The sequence below is a fragment of the Lepisosteus oculatus genome, chromosome 6 (assembly GCF_040954835.1).
Source record: "Lepisosteus oculatus isolate fLepOcu1 chromosome 6, fLepOcu1.hap2, whole genome shotgun sequence".
Classification (NCBI taxonomy): Eukaryota; Metazoa; Chordata; class Actinopteri; order Semionotiformes; family Lepisosteidae; genus Lepisosteus; species Lepisosteus oculatus.
This window is the reverse complement of record NC_090701.1, coordinates 57,937,581-57,959,206: the sequence shown is the minus strand read 5'-3', so window position 1 is coordinate 57,959,206 and position 21,626 is coordinate 57,937,581. Positions and strand designations below refer to the sequence as shown.

Genomic DNA, 21,626 nt, shown 5'->3' with positions numbered 1-21,626 from the left:
ACAGCAATTTGTCAGAAATTGTTTCAAAGTGCACACAAGGCACGTTTATTTAAAAATATCATCCTCCTACAGAGCTCTCAGACAACCTCTGCATTCTCTGGTTTTTAGCAAACGGATGAACTAAATGGGCTCCTCTCACACCAAGCTATCTGTTCTTGCGTGCTTAAAATTCCCTTACCTGACGTTACCAAAGCAGCTCCTCAATAGAACCTGCTCAATAGAACCCCCTCAGCAAACACTGGCCTTCCATTTGAAACGGAAAACCAGTCCCAGGCCCAGCGACCAGCAGTCACCGGGCTCACGAACACCACAATACTCACGGATACATTGTGGGAAGCCGTAGTGCCCGTCGGCGCAGCGCTCGCAGTTCTCTCCGGAAAAGTTGGGCTTGCAGGAGCATCGCCCGGAGCCCTCCTCACAGCCCTCCGAGGAGCGGGGATCACACCTGCACGCTACAGCACCAACATCATCAGCCAGGAAACAGTCCAACGCCTGCTGCCGGCTTCAGCTTCACATCAACACTATACCCTTGTACGTCCAGCAGTGTTCAAGTAAAAAAGAAATTCCTGCTTATTCACAGAATTATATGCCTCTACAAGCCTCTAGAGAAGACGGTGTCTCGCTACGTCTGAATCTACCCAGGAAAACAGCCAGAAAACAAAGGAGTACGAAGCACTGAGAATGCGTGATACACAGTGCGGTATGCGGCATCTTAAAAACCCCGGTGTTAAAAGTCAAATGGAAAAATTCACAATTGCAGCACTAGCAAAAGCAGGGGTGGAATAAAACACGGTGGCTTACGAATGCATCCAGTGGGCGACTCCTTGGGAACTCCGTATGGGCGGTAGTAGCCTTGCCTGCAGCGCTCACAGTTAATCCCAGCTGTGTTGTGCTGAAGACAGTAAAAGTACAGTACAACCGTTACATCACTTACATTCAAATTAGCACTGTTGCTTCCTGGACATTCACAGACACAGACATGGATCTATCAATGTTAACAGTCTGTAGGGCAGTTCTGCAGTTACTACTGTCACATTTATGTTTGTGTCACCTGTCTACCATTTTACTCATATCAACAGGATGACAAGATGACAAACTGTTTTTTCCAATAATCTAATGCCATTCCCATCATCTGCGTACAGCATGATTGGTGAAGTATTTTAGGCTCTGTGTCCTTTAATTCAGGTTTCAAATTTTTAAGAATCCTACATTATAAAAATATTCAGGTTCTACAGTAAATGCATTAAGAACACAGAGTTACAGACATTTACAGTACATTCAGAAATTTCCCAACTCATTCAGGAAAATAAGAGCAAAAACTGTACATTTGCAAAAGGTTTTTTTTATGTAATCCTCTTTATTTCCAAAGAATTCCAAAGGAAAGAGGGGCAATCATCTTTAAAGAGGTTTGGAATAAATGGATGTTCTTATCTGAAGTTCAGGAGGGGTAACAACAGACAGGACAGTCTCACCCAGCTGTTTTAAATCTCAATCATTCCTTCTTTCTCTGTATTCTGAACAGTATAGAACTCTTACACCCTCCTCTGCTCACATTGTTGTCACACTCATCCCACCTCCACCCCATCTCCACCTGTGCAGCTGCCCCCTGGTTAACCCCTCTCTCTGAAAGAGGGTCTTAACCAAGAGGGCCAGAACGTCAAATGCTAAACGTTCACAAAGCATCTGTTTCTTGGATGTCGTGATTCCTCCTGAAATCTGATTGTAGTGTTACAAGGAAATTCACCCCAAGCGGAAAGTGAGTCTCGTACCTGGCAATTGATACAAACTCCTCCACCTTCATATCTGCCATAGATATTTAAACTTGCTCGTCTGCGATCAACTTCTGGATCATAATAGCACTCAGAGGTGTGCGAATGGCACTCACAGGCTGTGGAATTGTACAGGAGCGGAACAAGGAGGAGACATTAAAAATGCAGTAAACACTGTCAACCCTTCACACTAGAAACTGCATTTCTTCAAATGAAGATGTAAGCACCTGCCACAACTATCAGATATTTTAACATTTATTGTAGTTTTAATAGATTTGTAATATTTTGAATGGGAATAGTAACTGTTTTCATTAATTATTAAAACTGTGTTCCATTTTCTTTCCGTTGCAAAACTTCTATATAAGTTACACAGACGGAAAGAACAGAAAAAAAATGGTATCGACTGCAAATTAGGTCATGGAAGAATGAACAATTCTCTATTTTTGTGAGCATTTACTTGAGACAACATCACAGGTCATATTCATGAAAACATCACCCTTCTGCAGAAGGGCACAGACAAAAGGGTCCCCTCGAATTATTTCCAATAAATTAGAGGAGTCATGGGTGAAAATGCTGAACTGGTTGGTTTTTTTTTTACAAAATGTGATATTGGACAATGGAAAATAAGTAAAGCAACAACATAGAGTTGAAGTCCAGTAAATCTTTTAGTTTCCATTCCAACTGAGCTCTGAATAAATGACTTCTGTTACTTGTTGCTCAACTCAACAACTTTCTAAGGTTTTGGGCAGATGATACTATCCTGACCTATAAAAGCTGGTGGAGATTTTCATTCCACCTCACCAACACGACAAACTGTAATTGTTTCTGACAGAACCAGGTGGCTTTTGAGTTATTAATGCATTTAGTACTTAGCGCACTGAACTCTAGAGCAGGATTATCAAAGGATGTCCTGACCCCAGCAATAAACTCGGCTCATAAGAATTCTGTTCACTCGAGGGTTTAAAATGACAAGAGGGAACCAAACTAGAAAACATGCAGTATATCACATGTCACAGCCCTTTCATTAACAATGATGGAACACAGAATTGCAAATCTGCAAGCTCATGTGACTGCAGAAGACATATCTAGAGACATCCGGAGAAGAAAGATTTACTTTTTCAGTGACACAACTGATATACAGTAGACTGTTAAAACACAGGGCTTTATATTGCTATACACTAACAATGTCCAATTAATTTCCAGTCTATATGCTTTCCAGATTCATCAAAAAGTAATGAAATCCTATCTTTTAAAAGCCTGGTAAGCTTATTCCAGAATAAAACTGAACACCAAATGTCTGTCATTGCTTTCATGTCTAATTTATACTATATGATCATTTATAATGGATCTTATCTTTTGGAAAGCAAAGTATTTTTTTCTTTGGGAAAGAAAGCACAGAATCTGCAATTAGCGTGATGTGGATCAAAGCATAACCAGCAATATGAAATGAAAAACAGAGCACAAGAGTAATCCTGGCCATTGCATAGCAGGACAGGTGGAGAAGTTAGAAATTAGTTTGCCTACTTGAATTAAGTGGGAACTTCTGTGTGAATAGATTTAGCCAGGGTTATATATATATATAGCAGAAAGACTGCTACCTACTGGTCTCCTAACAGACACAGCAGCTCCCTTAGATAGTGAAATTCAAGATCGCAATTCAATTCAATTCAAAATACTTTATTCATCCCAAGGGGGGCAATTCAATTTTGTCATACTGATCTTACCTGTATCACACCGATCATACTGAATCTGGCTATATCAGATTGATTGTACTTGTAATTAACTGACCTTACCGTGTATCATACTAATTGTCCCCGTATCTGTAACAGAGCAACTGCAGCTGGAGTGCCGAAATTGGGTTAGACCACCAGAGGGCAGTGTAGAGTCACACCAGGAATGGGAAAAAGCTGCATTTCCACAGGGTTATTAGGGGACTGGCATCACTTGTGTGAAGCCAGGGATCCTTACAGTATATAAGAGTTCAGGGAGTAAATGGTCCTGTGTCTACTCAGAGGTGAAGTTACACTCCTTGTTAGGTGTGACAGTGAGGAACAGAGCATCACGGGGAGACTCTGGATTTGTTGAGTCAGGTTCGGGTCAGACCCTCATCACCAGGTTGTCACGGTCGCAAACCCTTCCTCTTAAGGGAGCTCCAACCCTTCCCTGTTTGTTATTCATCCCCCGCACCTGCTCCCTGTTCCAGCCCCTTTTCAGCTCCCCCTTAAAGGCCAGACGGAGACGCTAATCCGGGCTCTGCATTGGTTGCCGCATCATGCGAGCCCGGGACCTGGATGCGCCTGGCTCCGTTATGGTTTTAGCTTCTGTTCTTGTTCCCGTTCCCGTTCCCGTTCCCGTTCCCCCTGCTGGTTCCGACCCGGTTCTGGATTTTAATTGTGTGTCTCGGATGGATCGCCTGGCCTTGGACTTTTTGCGCCATTTTGGATTTCCCGTTTGACTCCTTCCTGGATCATTTGCCTCGGCCACACACCCCCGACCACCAGCACTCCATGGACCCCCCCGTTCTCATCCCCGTATCCCGCATGCCTTTTTTCCCCAGTGTTTCCTCACTCTACCCTGGATCGTGTCGTCTGCATAGGGTCCGGAAAGAACTCTCCCTGACACAGGTGTGACAGTGAGGAACAGAGCATCATGGGGAGACTCTGGGCTTGTTGACTCAGGTTCGGGTCAGACCCTCATTACCAGGTGTGACAGTGAGGAACAGAGCATCATGGGGAGACTCTGGGCTTGTTGACTCAGGTTCGGGTCAGACCCTCATTACCAGGTGTGACAGTGAGGAACAGAGCATCATGGGGAGACTCTGGGCTTGTTGACTCAGGTTCGGGTCAGACCTTCACTGTCAGGTGTGATAGTGAGCAGATGAATCTCGCAGTGAGACTCTGGTTGTTTGAGTAATATCCTCACTGTCAGGGGGACACTGAGAATGTACGTATAAGAACCTCACCCTCAGGTGTGACAGTGAGCAGATGAGTCCTGAGATGGGACCTAAACATCTGTATAAGAACTTCACTGTCAGTTGAGGCAGCGAGACTCCAGGCCTCACAGTGAGACCTTGTGAAAGATCAACCCGAGAAGGGGTCGGTTCCAGCCTGTTCTGGGGTCTGGAGAACTGGGGAGAGGGAGAACGGGGCTGTTTGAGAGAAAGACTGGCTCGAGTTTGAGTTAGAGGCAGAGTTTCTCTGTGTGACTTCTGTTAATGCTCAGGGAAGGACACGTTTTTTTCAGGCGAAACTCGGTCTCGTGGGTGAGACGCTGAGTTAGTAGCAAAAGACTCCAGGTTAAAGGTTTCATAAGGGTTTCAAGGTGGTATGATTATTGAGAGCAGGGCAAACTCCCACAGAGTAGCAGCCCCAGCCTTGTCGCCACACCAGTAAAAAGAAAACAGTAAGAGCAAGACCGGCCAAATACATCAACCGGGATGAGGTACTTGCAACTGCTCCTAACCACAAATTAAAATGAGCATACAACCAAGGGACCAAAATCAGGTCAGCAGAATAACAATAACAATGCTGGTGCAGACACCACCTTAATTTCTGTTAAATCGGGTGTTATTGTATGCAGGTTTCCCACGTTCAGCTACTATTAAAATGGCCATCTGTCACAATCATACTAATGTGTGTATCAAACTGATTGTAATTTTATCGTACTATTTATACTAGTGTATCATTGTATTTCTATTACAATTTTACTTGTATCACATTGATCTTATCTTGTATCATACTGATTTTAATTTGCCCCATACTAATTTTTCTTTGCACCATTCTGATCTTACCATGTATGTTGATTAAATACAGTCTTACAAATCACACAGTCAGGTGTAAGGCTTAAATGAATAAGGCGGAGACACAAACGGTGCCACCCTTCCACATCTGTAGCAGGAAAGGCTGGAGTGACAAGAAATACAGTACATGCAAAACACACGTCAGGCACTTACCCTCACATGCGTTGGCGCTTTCAGAGGTGGCTACTTGCCATGGCTTTTGGTTGAACCCTGGGCAGCAGCGATCGCAGGTCTCCCCACAAGTGTTATGCTGACAGTCGCATTGAAGTCTGGAATACGAGTGGTTTATTTAAGATATTAGCTGCTTCTTTGGCATTAATAGAGGGTACAAGTTCACAATGTAGTTAGCAGCAGTAGATCGGCAACATCATGAAGCTGGAAGTTGGAATTGATACTGATATGAAGTTGGAATTCTATGGAAGTGTTACATGGATTTCAAACTCTCACACGGGTCAAGAATGTAAAGAGCCTGCAAACCTCTTTCAGCTCAAGTACTTTTATCAGCTTTTTAGTGAGTTGGGAGAATAATGGCCTTTAAGATTCCATTACATTATGTTTAGAGATGGCCAAGAAAGAGAAGAAAATATTAATTTACATCTGATTTTGCATGGATTACATCTAAAGCATGCGCTGTGATGTTTTGACAACTCAAAGGAACTGTATCATGAGTTTCTCTGATTTAATTCTTTCAATACTTTAAAAGCTTGTTTTGTGCCCGTTTCCCAGGCATTCCAAAGTTTTAAGTTTTTATTTTGCAAAAACATTTAGATGTTTCAGCCAAGTTAACTCAAGCAGATTATCAGGACAAATTTTCAAGTATTTCAAAGTTTGCTTCATGTTCTCCCTCTCCAAATATAGACTATTTAAAACTTTATCTTTATCTTTAAGCAAAAAAACATTTATTTTCATTTTTTGAATTTCTAATATGATGGACACCTTCATATATTTATAGTTCTGTTCATTAAAATAGGAGAAAATTGTATGTCATCAAAATTTTTTGATAATCTCCCCCCTCCCCCATAACTTTGCTAAAATCATTCCTTGTATAGGTTGATGTTCATTTGTTCTCCACCCACGAACAACCTCTCATCTTGCAATTAATACCAATCTGGGAATCTAAAATAAACCAACTGAAAATTTATTGTAATTATCTTGTTTTTACCAAGCCCCCAAACTGAACCTCCTGTCTTAATTGCCTGCGAGCAAGATGTTATTGTTAAAGGTTTAATTTGTGTTCTTTCTAAAGAATGAACTTCCTTTTGTTTTCTAACAGGATATAAGCCTCACCCATTTGATCCATAAATAAAGACATTAAATGACAATCTCTATTTTAGCAAGTCTTTTAAAAGCTTTCATTTTCATTAGACCCAGTAGAATCACTGCTATTTATCTATTTGCCTTTTGAGATACAAAAATATAAAGCACACAATTTGATTAAATTATGTTATAGAAAGACAAGTATTGGGACAATACAGACACAATAGTTCCGCAACTCCTAATCATTCTTCATTTTAAGTTTCTTCAAGAATAACCGATTCCTCATTGACACTATCACACAAAGTGTGTACCTATCCTTTGGGTATATGCTGTTCATGAGCAGAGGCAACTTGTTACACAGGTTTTGGGAATATCCAGATGTAGCTAGATCTGGGGAAAAGATGTTGAAAAGAGATGTGATTAAAGAGATGTTGGCATTGTGTTGAGATCCCTCACATCTCCATCCTGGGCATCTCTGAATCCTGTGCTATCAAGTCTTTATCTGGACCTCTGTTAGAGGCCTGCAGGTCCTCTGGTACCTCTGTGAAATCTATTTGCTTTATTTTCAGGTTCCTTTGTAACAATCATTTTTTTCCTCATGTTATATTCTGGTTTTGAAATCTTTAAAATAAAGCAAAACCGTTTCCCACAAAATCGCAACATTGTGGCAATATAAATAACCAACCAACAGCTTTTCAGAATGTCTCTGAGGAAAGCAGACCGAATGTTTTACAGACATTATTTGGACTCTTACAATTCAGAAGGACTTTGTTACCTACAAAATGTCACCTACAGTACAGGATAGCTCTGGCTGAATTTGGCAGGGAAGCTGACAGATTTTTTAAAATAAAATTAATCTTTTTAAAAGAATTATATATCTTTTACTCTCTTGTCTTCCATACTATTGTCTGTCACTATATTACCGCACTGTCGGTTTCACTTAAACCTTTTACAATGACTGGTTGATTTTATTCAGGACCAAAAATCTCTGAAAACCATCCTATTTGTATTGTACCATCGGGAGCCTTTCTAGGCAGATTAAAAGTATTGCCATTTCAACTACTACGCTCTGGGTGGTAGCTGGTAGAAGGGTAGGCGGGTCCTGTACATTCTTCACTCGAGCCACAGCTGCTGATTGGGCTAGAGCTCACCCCGGTTTTCAAGGCGTTGAGCAAACACAGACCACGTGACCCAGTCCATCACAGAACGTATGGCCTGCTGGTCCCCAGTCAGGCAGCTGGGTGGCCTGGAGCAACTGGAGTGAAGCATCTGCACCAGGGACTCAAACCCACAACCCGCCAGTCAAGAATCTAGAGACTTACCCTCTACCCTGAGCTGCCCCTGCTCCTTTATCGGCACAGACAGGAATCCAGAGACTTTGGATGTTGTAATTTAAATGGATTTTATCCTAAAAGGTTGTGGAAACGCAGAGTAACTCAGCACTCACCGGAATGGGTTTGCAGGGTTCCGGGCATCACACACTTGTGCGTGTCCGTGACACACACAGCGCCCCCCAACGCTGATGTCCTTAATGCTGTAGTAATACTGCAAAAACAAGTCATTCAAAAACTTTTTTTTTAAAAAACAAATGTTTTGTTTTATAACACAACAGAATGCAAAATCTGGAAGAGGACTGAAAAAAATGCACACAAGCTGTAAGCTGACTGTTCCTTTGTTGAGTTGAGTACAAGGGTAGGACCATCTTGTAACCCCAGAACGTAAAAGAGACTCAGCATTTACAATTCTGATGTAGTGATTAACTTATGAGTCATTTTTTAAGCTGACATGTTCTCTTATGCTATACAATCCCTTGAATAATTTCTCAAAGGGTCAATACTATCAGGTTTTCAAACGTCTACACAATAAATCAAATCATCTTCCTACTGCAGTAGATATTGCAAATATAGACACGTACGATATTTATTAAAAACAGTACATTAACATAATAACAACAAACCCTCTGCTGCCAGCAGGAATAAGATGAAATGGGATAAGGTTAACTAACTTTTGTTTTAAGGTATGATAAAGCAAACACCTCTGATAACATACTAAAGTCAGTTTCATTCAGACAGGGTAATCATTAATGTAGACCAAGTCATGAATAATATTTGGTGTACAAATGTTCATAAAGCTTGTCTTTGCTTGAGAAGTAGCTCCAGTGTGCCTACCAATTTTCCAGATGTCTGCAAACACACATACTATACTATTTCTGCAGTACATTATATCGCTCCTAAGAAAACCCGCCTAAGAGAACACACTGATTTCAGGCCAGCTGCTCTTACATCTTTTTTGATTAACTCATTGGTTCAGAATGTCTCCCGGTCAGTAAATGGCAAACTTGATCCCTATCAGTTTGCTTATAAACAAGGGCAAAGCACAGAAGATGCTGTAGTTACTGTACCCTCACTCAATAAGAATTTGGACAAACACAAACCATATGCCAGGGTGCTTTTCCTTAACTTTTCTTCAGCAGAATTTGACCAGACATCTTAACATTATTTCATTATGAAAAATTATTCAATTACTGTAAGGTCTCAACATCTGCAAATGTAACATTAGGGAATTTGCTTATTCTCAATTTGGTCTGGCACGGGGTCTTATATGGAAGAAGAGCAGAGCAGGATGAAACTGAGCCAAAGGTTGTGAAGCACAACTTTCAAATTAGCGGCACAGCAGACTAGGACTGTGAAACCAATCTACATAGTGAGTGAGTGTTAAGGGGAGCTGCCGAAAGGTATATCAGGACCCTGTGCGGTGATCTAAGAGCGTTAGCGAGAAATCCAAATCGCTAGGCAAAGACGTAGTCGGTAAACAGGCAAAAATACATAAGACCAAGGGGTTAAGAACAGGAAGCCAACAGGAGAACAACAGGTGAGGAAGGAAATCCAGGGGAGCAACAAATACCGAGCGCTGACTGATACTGAATGAGGGTTTATAAGGACTGGAGACTGGGGTGAGTTCAGTGAAGGACAGCTGAGACTGATTAATTAACACGTGTGGCGGTGCTTTGTGGAATTAGCCGGCACTGGGGACTGGTAAGAGCGTTTTCTGGTAACAGGTTTCTGATTGCTGTCCTTACATCAATTTCCCTATGGGATTAATAAAGTATTATCTATCTATCTAACAGTGAGCCACTCCCTTCCCCCCGCCCAAGTACCCACTACCCAGCATCCCCATCCCAGCGTGGTCCTGTTTTTAAACTGTAACAAACGCTCCAGGCTCTGTGTCAGCAGTGCGGAGAAGGACTCACTCACAGTTTTATTGCCCGTTTTATTTTACAGTTGGGCCTGCTGATCATGGAGTCAGAGAAAGAAAGTGCAGGTATCTGCTGGAAACAGAGGATGGATTCATTTTGTTTATTTTAGCTGATTATTGTAAGTAACTATACTGTATATACTGTAGTAACTATTATTTATAGCTGATAAATAAGTTATTTAAATTAACTTTTAACTATCATATGAGATACTGTTATTATGCCTTTTGACCATATACACTATATACTTTAGTACATTATGTGAAAGTATTGAGGTGGACGTGGTTATATGCCAAGTTAGCTATTCGTGTTCCCTGCCCCAAACCCTTTTTAATGTCAAGACCTTACTGTACACATTAACCCATATCTGATATTTTAGCACAATTAATTCCTTACGATATTGATTTCGGCAGGTGGAAGTTAATAATACACATTTTTTTTAGGTAATAACTAACTCTGGGGCATCCAGGGATGTGTGAGTTCACCACTGCTCTTCACTCTCTATACAGATGATTGTGTTTCCAGTGGTACAAGGCACATGCTAAATAGATAAGACTTTATTGATTCCAAAGGGAAATTGATCCTGACATTATTTGTAATAAAGTACAACAGTGAATTTACACAGGTCAGGGGTGTTTGGTGCCAGAAGTCAGATTCTTCCATGTTTTTCAGTTCTATGTTAAAGTGTCATGCAGTATTGAATAACTGTCTGGTATAACAGTATTTCTGTGCACCAAAAAGCCAAGCTATCCAGACTTTTGAGGATATGTTTGACGTTAGTGGGGCAGTCACCTGACCTGCGCTTTCAAACTGTTGACAGTAAGGGTGTGTTTAGACTAGTTAGTACCTCCTCTCATTCCACACATGCTCTGCATGAAGATGCCTTCAAACAGACATTTTAGAGACCCTCAATGCAGACGCAACAAAATGAGGAAATCCTTTATCCCACATGCACTATACTGTAACTACTCAATAAACATGTTCACAATAAAGAAGCACTGGTTAATGGACAAGTACAACTAGTGGTTATGTGCAAAAATTAAGGGGTGCTGTGCAATTATAGGGGGAAGTAAACTCACAGGTTATGCTGTAGCTCTGTGGATTCCTGTAGGAGTGGGATATAATTACTATGTATGGGTTGACGTCTTTTATGTCATATGTATTTTGAATGCTATATTTATTTGTACTGTTTCATGTTTTTTGTAAGTCTCTGTGCGAGGGAACCACAGGTGCCCGAACACAAAACAAATTTCAGAGAAATTACCATATCACATGGTAAAGGAGAGGTTATTGCAATCTGTGGGCTGGGTTTGAATAATCTTCAAGTCACTAAACTACATTTACCTGCCAGCTCTGGTTGTAAACCTTGCCTTGGCATCAAGCCCAACAGCTTGGAATGCACAAGGAGGGGAATTCATGGAAAAGTACTTTGGTGTCAGCAAACAGTTTAAAAATATACACAACAGTTGATTAGGTTGGGTTGATAGAGTAAATAACACGATGATCCCTGTGATCAATTCTAACTCAGTGGAGAACTTGGGAGATTATGTACACAATTGAAAGCTTACAAACCTCCTGCTAAACTAACAACATCTGTTCCAAAGTTCAAGCAGTGACTTATGGAGTGTATAAACTACATGTAATAATATTAGCACTTTAATACATACATAACACATGCTTTCGTAGAGAGTTTTCCTACATTAGAAAATTTAAAAAACAACCCTACAGTGAGTAGTGAAATTTTCATTTCAAGCTTTAGTGAATGTGTTCGCCTTTTCACGAACCATTTCAATATTTGTTTGTGCTCCACGATGTCAGCTGAGTTTTCTGGAAGATTACAATCACTCATGAATTGCCTTCACAGCCTATCAAGAACAACTCAAGCAAGGATGTGCATAGAAGGCCAGTAAACCTGGATTCTTCAGGTCTGTTCTGTGACAGTCAATGAGTCTAATAAGAAAAGAAATGAAATCATCGGAGGACGAGAGTCATGTATTAAACTGTTACTGAAGCAGGATATAAAACTGCTCCAGCAAATTGTATCAAAGGAAGATGCTTTGTTCAGTGCAACTGTAACAAAGAGAAGTTCATTGTAAAACTGTGGAAGATACTTTTACTTTCTGCGATTGTTATATTTTGGGGAAACGCCTAGAACAAGCATGTGGTATTTGTTTGTTTTTTCATTATTTAAAAAATTATACATAAATTTAAAAATTGAGCAAAGTATTTTCAAAATAAAAACTAAATGCACTATTAACTCATCATAATTCTCAGAATGATTTATTCTCTGGAAACAGGGCCTGCAGATCTCATCTCACATAACAGAAGTTAAACATGGTAAAGAACACACACTTTTGCTAGCTGTAGTATTGCAACACGCACATATGGGCAGGATATTGCATTACATTTTTTCAAGGAAGAGAGATATGTCATAGATGAAGCTGATTATTCTACGAAGGCCGACAAGAACGTTCAATATCAGACACCAGGCATCCCCTCACCACATGCTTGGGAAGGTCAGCCCCAGTTCAGAGCTCCTTTCACTTTAGGGGAATTTAAATTTTCTTGTGATTATGATACAAATTCTATATATCCAGTGCTGCATTTCCTGGGGTCAAGTCTTTTTGGAAGATACTGTTACAAAATAGCAGGCAGGAAATAAATAGGCGGTATATGAAATGTGTGCTTTTGTTCTCATCCAATACATTCCCGAGGACAGAATAATATATCGGGTTCAAAGTTAGATCAAACAAAAAAAATCATATTAATAACATGACTGCACAACAGTTACACTATAGACAGGTAAAGTATGTACAGTACAATTAAAGGGTTGCAGAGTTGTGTCCTATATTACAATATACAAGTTTACCTAAAATATCTAGAATTTCCCCCCGTGATCCAAATATACAAAAAAACACCTTAAATAGGTCCAGAAAATAAACTTGCATCTTAATAAAAATGGATCCTGCCCAGGACTAAATCTCCCTGTCTAAAACACAAATACCTGCACAAAATGGGAACAGATTTCCTCTATTCCAACATAACATCACTGAAATAGGAAGGAATGTTTTTAGCCTAAGGATTTCACACCCAGGAAATTCAGATTCCACAACTTTGGAGGAAGAAGTGGATAATGGATGATGACATTCCTTCTTCTCTGTTCTTCTCCCCACTCCCCTTGCTACTCTCCTTTGTCTCCTTTCTTCTTGTATCTCTGTTGGCGTATTTATCAAGGGGTCTATTCTTATGGAGACTTAATGACCTCACCAGGAAGTGACTAAATACCACTCCGAAAAACCTTTTTCTGAGCCTTTGAAGTAGGACAATCCAGCTGTGAAGTACCAACGCGCCAAACTTGAACTAACCCCCTCTGTCACCACAATATGAAAGACATACAAAGGTTTTGTCCAAATTGGGGCTTCACAATAATTTTCCCCATTGCTGACCATGTACAGTATACCACAAAAAACAACTAATGCCTTCATTGCACCTCCGTGCGCTGTAATATTTTATTTAGGCAGTTCTCATTGTAAATGATCTTGTCATCCAACAAAACAAACAGAATTTATATGTGTTGTCATATAATGTAAACTGAATATGCCTTTAAGAGAGCTTTGTTATGACAATAATTGCTGTATCCTGTGAAATGTTCTAACATAACGGTTTACGGCACCGGGGACAAGCTGCCAGTGGAATGCTATGTTAAATTGTAAAAAAGGCTCCCGCAGTAAAGCTTAGTTCTGTTGGCTATAAACTTGGGTAGACATTTATTCATACTTCTTCGCCGCTTTTTACATGTGTCATCAGAAAAGCAGATTTCTCATGCTCACCCTGCGGGTAACAGTTGGGTCCCGCTGGGCCTTCGATATCAGGTGTCCCAGGAGGGTGTTGGTTCTTAGAAAATGCAGACGGATGTTGGTGGCTTTGGTAAAATCCTGCAGGACTGGGGAATATGAGAAATTCTTGGCTCCAGGACGACCGTTCACCAGAGACACAACAATCTAATAAAAAAAAAGGATTTGGTTTCAGTTAATGCTGGCAAAGAGATCCAGTTTTAACTTGTTTGTGAATGAAGGCAGTTGTGTGGCCATGTATGAGATATCTTGACCCACTCCTGCAGTGTGATAGTAAAAAAAGCCTCTAGGGTTTTCATACTGGGGCAAGTAACATATACATTTTGCAGTTCCTTTTGATTTGACCAAGTTTTTTCATATTTCATGTAACACTAGTTATTGGCAATATTTACAGTATAACTATAGTTTTTTTATCTGTGAGGTTTAGTAACTTTCTAATCTTCAATTCAATCCTGAATTTATAAAAAAAACAGTTAATACTGCTATGTTTGTTAATTTCCTTCTCTTCTTGATGATCTGTAAATTAATGAAATTGATTATATAGCTTAAACTGAAATTGATTAAGCTTCTAGAGTATTTGATAATGTCCAAAAAAGTGTCAATTTGCTTGAACAATCTTTTGGACATTATCAAACACTCTAGAAGCTGCAAATGAAATTTAAAAATATGTAAATAAAATTCAATGCTGGGCAAACAGTTCTGTGAGTATTTTAGCATACATCAGACTTATAACCAGAAGCTGAGGAGTTGTAACTTCTTCAAACATTTCTCTTTGAAGAATTCAAGACTGTAAAGTTATGAAGATGTCAAAAAAATAAAAAGCAATTCATTCAAAACAGACTTTAAGGCAAAAAGATCTTGAGCTGAGAAATATATCATGTTTCTGTCATGTTTCGCCTCTTTGTTTCTTCAATAACGATGAAAGTCTTACCTCCCCATTCTCCAATGGTACTATCCGTGAGTACTCTGTTGTACAAATTTGGTCATCATCTCTATATATACGTCCATTAGGGTCCTTTCCAAACCTTTCAATGCAATCTCCTTTTGCATCTGCAAATTAAAAGGAGATTTAAAATTCCCTTGTTAGGAAAGCACATATGATTTAATGAAAAGTTCTTCATCCAAGAAATAGCTAAGCCTTCACAACCACATTTTCTGTGTAACTCAACTAGTTTTGTCTCGGAGAATGTACACATTACTGATCTTGTGTGGACACAGTACACAGTAGTGCTGCTGAAATGTGCTTGACCCAATTGTCCCATCAACTTGGCTTGATAAATGGATGTCTTTTGTTGTTATCAAACTCTGAGTAATGAGTTAACGTGCCTTTATTTTGTTATGCATCATCATTTGCAGTCAAAATTATATAAAGACATTCAATGGATGCCTCAGAGGTAATACACAAGTCTTATATATGTCTCAACATATCATTTATTACAAATGAGTAACTGAAATTGATGACAAAAGCTTGTGAGTAAAGGCTAGCCCATCCACACCCAGTGATGTATAAATACGGGTAATGAACATCCCTTCCCCAGTGCCCACTGACTGCTCACCCTATCCCATCATAACTCTTGAAGCTGCTCCTAAGCTCATTCCACATAGCAAAGGGGAGTTTCGATGTCCTCACCCTTACCGCCAGGATTTTGTTCTCTCACCCAAATCAGTTAGATATGAATCAATCTCTCTGCTGCGCACTCACTACATTGCTCAGATACTAGTGTTAGTCCAAAAACCTTTCAAAGGTTTTAAAGGTAATTTCACAAAAGTCATGAAGCTCTACGCAATAAGGTATCACAGTCCACCAAAAGAACACTGTAAGGACCCATATCACCATGATGACTTAGCTGTTTTTTTTTTCCTCTGGAAATTACAGAGATTATCTGCTCTTTAGACTCTTGCAAAAAGGGGTGAGGTGCAGTGGACACGTTAGCATATAGAACAGGGGTGGATTCAGCAAATATCAACACCTTTCAAGCAACGGTCAGGCCTATATCTAGAGGTGTGGTCAAAGGTGGCAGAGGGAGCAAATTTAACCGTTGACTCAACAAAGTTCAGAGAACTAAGAAAACCCTTCCTACCTGGATGGAAGTACTCACTGCATTCTTCTTAAATACTGAAGGACAAGCTGATACAAGTGTGTTTGTTTAAATAAAAGACAAAATCTTCAAATAAATGGCAAAACTTAATAACTCTTTCAACATTTAAGTTTTGGCAATCAAATAGCTATATTCTGTACTGTAGATAATTAATTATGATTTATACATTTAATGCTCATAGTTTATTCTGAATTACACTTCCAGGGTGAAATAAGGGTAGGTAATTGCTAGCATGTTCTTTTATTGTCAGCCACAAATCTCTCTCTCTCCCTGCTAAAGAGAAGCTTATCCATTCCTTGGACTCTTCATAAATGTGATCCTCTGTTTGCTGTCTGTAGTCTGTAGTGCACTACATAGAGGGAACAATATGCTTCTTGGGTCCTCTAGCGTTGTCAAGTGTTTCTTTGAACACTTGTATTTAAAGATAGCACTGCCCGCAGGACACACGAGAAAGGACAGAGCTGACGTTTATTAACAGAGGGCTTCCCCCTCCTGGATCCGGGGGCCCAGAGACCTGCTGGTTTTTGTTCCAGTTGAGTTCTCAGGTTACCCCACTGAAGGCCTTAACTGAAATATTAATAGGATTCAATTCAACAGATTTGTGCTGTTTGTTATAAGCTCATAAACAGGTTGGAAGATACCGTTTAACTACTGCATGTCAAAAGCAACAAACTGTGCAATCCCAGACCTCAGAGTAGAAAAAATACTTGCATGTACTCCAATCAAACAACTTGTTAGTTCGATTAAGGCTTCAGTTATGTAATTAAGCTCATCTGGAATGAAAACCAGCAGGAGTGGATCTGCTGGACCAAGAGTGGGAATCTCTATAAACTAACCCTTGCACCTGCTCCAACAGGCCAAAAACCGACTGGGCATTAGTAAGTACATTAGTAGATTAGGAGGGTGGCAGTAATTACCACCAAAAAAAATAAATAAACAGTTGACTAAAAGCTGAAGAATATTGAAAGAGTTAAAATGGGCAAAACATATTTTTATGAAACCAGATGAAACCACATGCAGCCGGATAGAAGACGAAAAATTCTTCTCAAATCTGCCTATTTCAGAAAGGATGCAATGTAGGTCCATAGTACAGATCAGAGGAGCAAGCAAGAGTGAGAGGAGAGAAAGAGAAAGGAGAAGAGGAAGGAAGACCAGCGGAGAAGTAACTGGACCCTGAGAGAGTTTTACTCCATCTTCAGAGTAAGAACCAGATCCTATCTAGACAACCTGAGGATGAGAAGAGCACAGTACTCTAAAGAAAAGGGACATGGTGTCTTACAGTATATTGTTGAACTAATTCCACAATGGTGAAAACCACAGGCTAAAAGACATCTCTCCTGGTTTAGAGATGCACTGGTTGGAAAAGGGTTCACATTTATTTATTATGGGACTTTTAGTGAGTGATTCAGTCCTTGGCAGGATCCCAGCACATAGGTTCCTTCTTTGCTCTTGTTTTTTTTTTTAGTTTTACACCTCAATTTCAGGATAAATTCAGTATTTTCTATGCCTGTAGAGGGCATGGCTCTGATCCTCACAGAACTGTAAAAAGCTGTACAGGTACATAGGCAGACACATTCTGTGTTGTGTAGTTGTGTCTCATTGTAAGTAACTAGGTGTCTGTTTGCTTCCTGGTAATTATTTCATTACCAAGCTGTGCCAGACAAATCAAGAACACACATGCTATGATACGCTCTGTATTCTCTGACAATAGGGGGCGTAATTATTGTTAATTTTTATAATTGACTTATAATTGAAACGTGGTGTCTGGCCCTGACTTACATATTGGTTTGACATCTCTTATTTTATAATTATCCACATGCGCCATTTGCAACATCTATATACTGTACATTACTGTACAGTACTATGGCTGTCTGTTCATTGCTGTGGACTAATGGGAAGAATGTCTGCAATTTCCATATTTAGAGGCTTTTCTCTGTCTTCCAGCACTCTGCAGTATATCCCATTTCAAGCAAGGCCATTCATTATGAGCACAAAGCTCCTTTTCATTCATGTCAATAACTTTTTTATAAAGCTAATTATCAAATTATTCACAATGTCAACTCAATGTTTGCTTTCAGTTTAAATTTGATGTCTAAAAACTTTATATTTTTTATGATGACATTGAAATGTTTCTAATGCAGTTGTTTTAAGTAATCAAAACCAGGGCTTTCGAAAATAATACTTTTCAAGTCCTTGAATAATTCTTTTCAAGTATTTGTTCAGCTTTATTTTGTGACCTGATTTGTGCTGAAGACTAATCCTGAGGTAAAGGTAGTTCTTCTGTCCCACCAGTCCTGTCCTAAGACCTCACATCAAAGGAGGGGAGGGAAGAGAGAGTGTCAGTTGCTTTCTTTACCAAGTGCAAGCAGACAGCTCTGAAAGGCTGAATTCTACACAATAGCACCCGACTTCAATCAGTCTGAGAGGAGTTAGTCAAAGGCCCACCTCTTCAGCTGCTTTGACTCAGAATGCTGTATTTTTACTTTATCATGTTACTAGGATGCCTGCAATTTACAAGAAGTTTAACCTGGTGTCCAAGAAGGAACTGGAAAGCATAAATGTGGGTAGCTCTCCAAAAACACAGGAAGCAATATAAAACCATCAGTGGGTTACAGGAGGGTTTGGGGTTTTCACAACAGTTAGGATTAGACATAGGTTAAAATCTGCATTCATTTAAAGGTCAGGGAAAAGGTCAAGGTTAGGTTGAGGAGTTTAGATTTTTTTTTTTTTGGGGGGGGGGGATCTCTTGTATTGAATGATATTCCAGAAAAAGGAAAGAATCATACTGTATGTACATTTTGAGCATAATGGAGTTTATGCCATTAATTGTGTGTAGAGAGCAGAGTTTCGCAATTTGGGCAAACACCAGTCACATAGCCCATTAAGGTCATTTCTCTTCAAAGCTCTGCTGTTACTGCTGTGGATGCTGGTCATCAGTTGTTGCTACCAGTCGGGTAGCTCCCACATGCTGGTAGCTAATGGAACCAAATGCAGCCACATGGAGTGATCATAGTGGGTTCAGTCAGTGCACAAGGACATAAAAAGAGTTACAAACAACAGGAGGCCACTCATCAGCATGAATAATACCACCGCATGATAATATCAATTGATCTCGGGGTCTCATTCAGCCAACTGATGAAAGAAACCCTGGTGTCAGCTTCAACCACATGTCACGGCTTCTAATAATCCGAGTCACACCTCCAGCTCAATCAATCCGAGAAGGCGTAAACTCTAGGGATGGTTATCCAATCCGCTTCCCCGTTTTCCACCACAGTCCCCAGGGATAGCATACTTCAGGGCAGCCCGCAGAGGAGTCAGAGGAGTCAGTGACTAAATACAGTACTGTACGCCACTTTATCTTTACTTCTGGATATTGACCTAGTTTGTTGTTCACACGACCAAGAGCTTGGATAACCCTTTGTCAGACTTCTGGCTTGTAGTTTCCCAGACTCCAGAACAGGGTCCATTTCACATTCTTACCACAACATGGCTGGGCATCTTGTTTCACAATCCCACAACCCCATAGATGACTGTTGTGTGAGGACAACGAATAGGTCATATTAAATTCTACAACATGGTAGCTAACATTTAGAATTAGGTTAAAGATATATTGGTGCAAGAATAGCTATATGAGAAAGTTAAGACCCAGTGCAAGATGGGTAAAACAATGGTCAGGTCTAAGATAGGTCTGAGGTTTATAGCGAGTTAGTAGAGAGAAAGAGTCTTTGTTACCTCCAACGGCCAATTCGTTAACACAGTAAGACTAGAAGGTTAGAACACATGGAAGGCTACAAAAGAGAGGAGGCCACCTGTCCCTTCTGTCTCACTGGGCAGTTAGCAGCTATTGGGTGTGTGGGCTTCAACAACAGCAGCATGGCAGTATAGCTTTTACCGCTTGTTGACTCCCACAACTCTTCTCTGTGAAGAAGTGTCTCTTGTTCCCAATTATAAATGCACTTCACCCTAAGTAAGGGTTGTGGCTGAATCTGTGAATACTGTTAGGGATCAGAATAGTTTACAGAGAGAGTCCAATGTGGCTAAAGCTATTAACAGGGTTAGGAGTAGAGTTAGGTTTAGACTGAAGGATTAGATTATGGATAATACTATGGATAGAGTTATACTGTATATACAGATGCAGAATCCACTGGGAATAATATAATAATGTTATTTCACTAGTTAAGGTCTTGTTTTACACATTTTTTTAAGATTACAAGGTTTTTGTTTTTCATAGTTAAGTACTGTAAATGCCCAGTGATTACACCTTCTGAAGAGAGTTGTTTCGTCCTGTTACTCTACTAACACCAAATTACAATCTACATAGCTCCTTACCACCGCAACAAAAATGTCTGTGATTGGGACTCAAAGAGGGCAAAGATTTCTTTTTAAATTATAGACCTGCCTGAAAGAATTTTTCATATGAAAGAAGAAAGCATTGAAAGCATTAAAGAACACCTGGGCATCTTGGCAACATTATTAAAGACTCATACATCACTTCTGTATGACTTACTTGCAGATGGCTTAAATTAATAGATAAAACAGGATAAAACGTACAGCATGATGGTCTCAGCTTTTCTTAATATTTTAACTTTAAATGCAGGTAGCAGGTCTAACAGTGTGTTGAGGATTTTCCAGTGGTACATATGCAATGTCCAGGATTGGGCTAGGCTCTGAATATCAGATATCAGTGTATTCTTAATTCTGAGCACTATGTTTGTTTGTATTTATATTTTTATCACAAAATATATTTTATTAGGAATGTTTTAATATACAGCCATCTCAGCAGCTTCCACAAATAAAGTGCTAATAAAAGATGATTAAAATATAGCAATGTAAGAAATATAGGTTGGGTATTGTCTATGAAGATGTAATTCTATAAAATAAGTAATATGGTGATTACAATGTGTACTTTGCCACCCTTTGTTTCATCTGTGTTGCTCCTTGGGCAATTATGAAAAGCAATGAAGGCAAACACAGACAAATCCTGGACTATTCTGCAAACACAACCGTGACCACTGCTGCATGCTGTATTTTGATATGCTTCACCACTGCTGTACCCACATCTCTTCATTATCTTCACCACAAAACCACTTCATATTATCTATAATATGACAAACAAAACTGAGACTTGATCCATGTTTCAGGGCAGGAAATTAATATATTACAAACATGCACTCCAATAAACAGATTTATGCACAACTCATATGTAAATCAATAACCATAAACCGCTGACATACTGTAATACAGGTTGTATAGTCCATCCAAAATAAGAGACCTAAAGTAAAAGATCTTTTGGATGTTGAAATCCGAAACCTCATACTTATATCTGGAAGCAATAAAACATTGGAGATGCAGGTGTGTTGCACAGGTCAATAGTATATAAAGCAAATTTGCAGGGATGTTTGTGTGCTCCGAAAATAAACATATACAGCCTTAGTCCAGGGCTGTAGTCCAGACACAGTACTGGAGCTTTTGCCAAAGGTACAGTAGAGAAGAAACTGAAGTGTTTATCAGTGGTGAAGGAATCTCAAGAGCAGCATTTGGTGAGTGCAGCACTGATAACCTGATTGGAGCCATAACTCTAAGGAAAACACATAC

General features: G+C 39.7%; 1 protein-coding gene across 4 annotated transcripts in view; it reads right to left on the bottom strand.

Annotated features, from left to right (window-relative positions):
• LOC102696521 (laminin subunit alpha-3) overlaps positions 1–21,626 on the bottom strand; it is a 126,663-nt gene that overhangs the window by 82,509 nt on the left and 22,528 nt on the right. For all 4 annotated transcript variants that reach the window (XM_015353650.2, XM_015353649.2, XM_015353651.2 and 1 more), the window contains exons 4-10: positions 14,864–14,982; positions 13,909–14,079; positions 8,273–8,370; positions 5,722–5,837; positions 1,770–1,888; positions 802–892; positions 321–452 (exon numbers count right to left, since the gene is read on the bottom strand). In XM_015353650.2, the coding sequence (XP_015209136.2) occupies positions 321–452; positions 802–892; positions 1,770–1,888; positions 5,722–5,837; positions 8,273–8,370; positions 13,909–14,079; positions 14,864–14,982 (846 nt within the window). The remainder of the gene's footprint in view (positions 1–320; positions 453–801; positions 893–1,769; positions 1,889–5,721; positions 5,838–8,272; positions 8,371–13,908; positions 14,080–14,863; positions 14,983–21,626) is intronic.